Source organism: Bison bison, unplaced genomic scaffold (genome assembly GCF_000754665.1).
Source record: "Bison bison bison isolate TAMUID 2011002044 unplaced genomic scaffold, Bison_UMD1.0 scf7180017864352, whole genome shotgun sequence".
In the NCBI taxonomy this organism is placed as follows: domain Eukaryota; kingdom Metazoa; phylum Chordata; class Mammalia; order Artiodactyla; family Bovidae; genus Bison; species Bison bison.
The window spans coordinates 6657367-6662363 of NW_011494924.1; the positions used below are offsets into that span (position 1 = coordinate 6657367).

A 4997-nucleotide genomic window follows, 5' to 3' on the forward strand; every position below is an offset into this window, starting at 1 on the left:
ATCTGTGAATGATTTTTGTAGCATTTGGGACAGTATTGGCAAAGAACTTCTGCTTCTTAGTAATAATTTGCTGCTACTGCTGCTAAGTCACTTCAGTCGTGTCTGACTCTGTGCAACCCCATTGATGGCAGCCCACCAGGCTCCCCCGTCCCTGGGATTCTCCAGGCAAGAACACTGGAGTGGGTTGCCATTTCCTTCTCCAGGGGATCTTTCTGACCCAGGGATCAAACCCAGGTCTCCTGCATTGCGGGCAGACACTTTACCATCTGAGCCATACTGAGATACAATTGACATATAATATTGTGTAAGTTCAAGGTATACAAGGTGGAAATTTCCAGATGCTCCTTACTTGTTTCCATATGCCATAAACTGAACTCTTCATTTCTCATATGGTGTTCTAGAGGCCTGAAAGGTAAATTTTAGTGGCCACTTGGCAGACATCCACTCATGTCAGGCCATGCAGATGCACAAATGGTGTCTTTTCATGAAAATCACCTGGAGATAACGCTGAAGGCTTCAGCCTAGGCATACCCAGCATTAACTGAAAAAAAATGAGACTGGTAGGAATCAAATCATGATTTTCACCTTTGTCAAAGTAAAATGTCGTTTAGTAGTTTGGTCTCAGTTTCGTTGTGAAATGTGTACTTTTTTTGGTTCCAACTTCCAATTGGCTTTTATTTTTGCTTTCAATCTTTTCAGTCTTTTGAGCAACATGCCTCTTGTTTTCTTCTCAAGAGAAATCAATGGCCTCTACTTCTCTTGTCCATGCAACTCACAGGCTTTTGAGACTCAGTCATAGGGAGAGAGAGAGCTCGTCTTAGACCAACTGACCTTAGACCAATGAGCAAAGAAAGGTTTGAGCCCGTTTTCCTTCACCGTGACCCTGGAGGCAGCCACGACTCTTAGTCCTGTGTTTGTGAGCTGCAGTGTTGTGCTTCTAAAGGCTGGAGAATGTTTTATATAAAAACATAGCTTATCACATAGTCCTGACAAACCATTTTGAGGGCATGAACACTATTTTGATTCATTTTACTGAATAGTTATTATTTTTAGGTAATAATTGGAGAAGGAAATGGCAACCCACTCCAGTGTTCTTGCCTGGAGAATCCCAGGGACAGGGGAGCCTGGTTGGCTGCTGTCTATGGGGTCGCACAGAGTCAGACACGACTGAAGCGACTTAGCAGCAGCAGCAGCAGCAGGGCTTCCCTGGTGGCTCAGATGGTAAAGAATCTCTGTGCAATATGGGAGACCAGGGTTCAATCTTTGGGTCAGGGAAGATGCCTTGGAGAAGGGAATGGCAACCTACTCCAGTATTCTTGCCTGGAGAATTCCACGGGCAGAGGAGCCTGGCAGGCTATAGTCTATGGGGTCGCAAAGAGTCGGATTCGATTGAGCAACTAACACTTCCACTTTTCATTCAACAGTTATTATTTACAGATTTGAAATTTTGAAGATTTCACTGAAAAATAATATGCATGCAAGATTTTTATCATTAATAGTTTTATCTTAATTAATCAATTTATTTATGGCCATTTCCTTTGGCATGTGGGATCTTAGTTCCCCCACCAGGGATCAAACTCACACCCCCTGAATTGGGACCAAGGAGTCTTAAGCACTGGACCTCCAGGGACGTCCCAAGATTTTAAACTGTAAAAACTAAAGCTTTGTATAGCAACTTCCCTATCTATTTTACATACGGTAATGTGTATGCTTCAGTGCTTCCTCCCACCGTCTCCTTACCCCTGTGTGTCCAAAGTCTGTTCTCTATGTCTGCATCTCTATTCCTGCCCTGCAAACAGGTTCATCAGTATCATTTTTTGACATGGTACTCTGTGTCAAGCTAGAAGGGTGGGGTGGGGTGGTTTCTAGAGGGAGAGTACTAATGTGTATACTTATGGCTGATTCATTCAGGCAGAAATCAACACGATATTGTAAAGGAATTATCCTCCAATTAAAAATAAATTTCTAAAAACTGAAGAAGGACAAGAAAAAAAAATAAAGAGGATATGAGAGTAAATGCTTCTTGCATTATTCCTCATGCTTTCCCTCTCCCTTTCTTCCCAGCTTTTGTCTGCCTTTCTTTAAGATCCTTACATACATGTGTGTATGCTAAGTCACTTCAGTCATGTCTAACTCTTTGCAACCCCATGGACCATAGCCCACTTGCCTTCCCTGTCCATTGGATTCTCTAGGCAAGACTACTGGAGTGGGTTGCCATGCCCTCCTCCAGGGGATCTTCCCAACCCAGGGACTGAACCTGCATCTCCTATATTAGCAGATGGGTTCTTTACCACTTGTGCCATCTGGGAAACCCCTTTACAAACCTACGTATTATATATGTAGGGCCTTCTTAGGTTACCAATCAGGAGCATACTGTATATGACTCTGCAATGGACTATGTACTTTCACTTGGACATTATTTCCATATCAATACATAAACACAAGCCCTTATTCTTTTTGGAGGCTGTGCCATAATTTTTTTAGTCATCTTTCTATTGATGAACAGTTACTTTGCTGTATTTTCCCTTACCAACAATGATGCAATAAATATTCTTGTTTGAACATCTGTGCAAAGGAATCCAGGTATAGATACCTGAAGGACAAATTCTTAGACGTGAACCTGCTAGACAGACATCACCAATGGTCCTTCTAAGAGTATACACCAACTCAAGCCCACAAGAGTATACACCAACTCGAACCCACAGCGAATACAAGAGAGCCTGTTTCTCACAGCACCTCCTACTCAGGCATTGTTAATTTCATAGAACAAATGACACGCCTCCCTTTCATTGTGAGTAAGCTAGGGAGCATCTTTATATACATATAAGGGCATGCATTTATTTTTCTGTAAGCCAGAGAAAAAACATACTGCTTGAAGAGAGAGGACCTAAATAGCTCTGTCCCTTCTTCATCCTGGTTGCTTTAACAGGCAGAATCTTTCTGCCTTTGTTCATTTTCGTGTCTGCTCTTGCACCCTCCCTCCCTTCATACCCACAGCTCTCCTTCTGCGGTCCCTCTCGCTTCACTGCCTCTCTGAAATGTCCTAGAGTGTCTAAGTCTGATGGGGGTTGGGAAGTGTTGGGGAGAGGGGACCGTGTATCCCCCCAGGGAAGGAGTAGCTTGTAACTCCCCTGCTTTTAATGAGAAGCGTCTTCTGACTTTCTATACAGAGCGGCCTTAGGAGGAAGAGAGGAGAATAAATGAAGAGAAAGAACTTGAATAGCTCCTTCCAGAAGAAAAGGGGTACAACTGGCTCAGAGCTACCCTGTGCTCTAAGTTCGTTTGTTGTCTAGCTCAGTCATGTCCAACTCTTTTGCAACCCCATGGACTGTAGCCCACCAGGCTCCTCTGTCCATGGAGATTTCCTAGGCAAGAATACTGGTGTGGGTTGCCATTTCCTTCTCCGGGGGATCTTGCTGACCCAGGAATCAAACCCGCGTCTCCTGCCTTGCAGGCAGATTCTTTATCACTGTGCCACCTGGATCAGGGAGGGCCATGAGCAACAGATGCTCAGAGATGGGTCACCTGTACAGTGTAGGAGGTAGACCGACTGGGCACGTGGTCCCCCAAAATGGTGGACTTGACACAGGTCAGGAGAGATTCGGCTTCCTGCTGGCCCCACCCATGGTTGGTGCTGGGGCACTTTGATAGCTTCAGGGGGAGACCCAGGGCCAGGTTTTGGAGGCTGTACCAACTGTGAAGCAATGTGGTTACTTCTCACTGGCCTCTTCTTTCCTTTGTATCTGGAAGCAGGCTTGGCTGCAGACTCCAGCCTTGCAAAGCAGCAGCCCCACTTGGGAGCAGGGTGGTGGCAGGGCCATGGTGGGAGCCCTGAAGATGCCTCATGGCTGCTGAGGGGGCTGCCCCATCAGGGAGCAGAGCGGCGGGCATGGTCGGCAGCCTGTGGGTTCTAGCCCTGGTGTCCTCAGTCCTGGCTCTGGAAGGTAAGCCGGGAGGGGAGACGGAAGAAGTCCACCTGCCAGTAGAGACCCAGCACATGTGGGAAGTAGGAAAGATTCAGAAAAGAGTGAGACATCAAGAGAGGAAAAGGGATGGGGAAAGTTTCAGAGAAGGGCTCCCAGGAGACAATCAGGCTCCTGTTGGTCAGTTAAATGAATCTGGGAGGAAAATTCTCTTCCCAGTGGGGCTGGGGTGGGCTTAGCCCTGCCAGCTGAAGGCCTGGCCGCTGAGTATCCCTTCTTGTCTCTGGGCAGAGGTGTTGCTGGACACCACTGGAGAGACATCTGAGATTGGCTGGCTCACCTACCCACCAGGTGGGGTGAGTATCACTCTTGCATTCTGAGCCGGCGCCCCTCCCCATGCTCCAATCAGAAGCTCCGTGATTCTGGGGAGGAAACCCTCAGTGGAGATGGCTGGGTTAAGAGGTCTGCCCTCCAGAGGAAGAGGACTTTTAGGCATCCTCAGTGGCTTTGCATGTGCTTAATTCTAAGATGGGCTGGAAGGGATATGCCCCGCCTCCCTGCCCCCTACGGACCCACCTCTGTGGTTCTTCCCTGCAGTGGGACGAAGTGAGCGTTCTGGATGACCAGCGACGCCTGACTCGGACCTTCGAGGCATGCCACGTGGCCGGGGCTGCTCCAGGCCTGGGGCAGGACAACTGGCTGCAGACACACTTTGTGGAGCGGCGAGGGGCCCAGCGGGCGCACATCCGACTGCACTTCTCGGTGCGGGCCTGCTCCAGCCTGGGCGTGGCGGGGGGCACCTGCCGGGAGACCTTCACGCTTTACTACCGCCAGGCCGAGGAGCCCGACGGCCCCGACAGCATCTCCTCCTGGCACCTCAAACGCTGGACCAAGGTGGACACGATCGCGGCGGATGAGAGTTTTCCTGCTTCCTCGGCCTGGGCGGTGGGCCCCCCGCGGGCCGGGCAGAGAGCGGGGCTGCAGCTGAACGTCAAGGAGCGGAGCTTCGGGCCCTTAACCCAGCGCGGCTTCTACGTGGCTTTCCAGGACACGGGGGCCTGCCTGGCCCTCGTG

At 49.0% G+C, this 4997-nt stretch overlaps 1 protein-coding gene across 1 annotated transcript; it reads left to right on the forward strand.

The window, feature by feature from the left end:
• Positions 1-3753: 3753 nt before the first annotated feature.
• On the forward strand, positions 3754-4997 carry LOC104999500 (ephrin type-B receptor 6-like; the record flags this gene model as incomplete). The annotated part of the gene is made up of 3 exons (XM_010855037.1): positions 3754-3944; positions 4215-4279; positions 4521-4997. Coding segments are annotated over exons 1-3 (642 nt in total), but the record flags the coding sequence as incomplete, so codon positions are not given.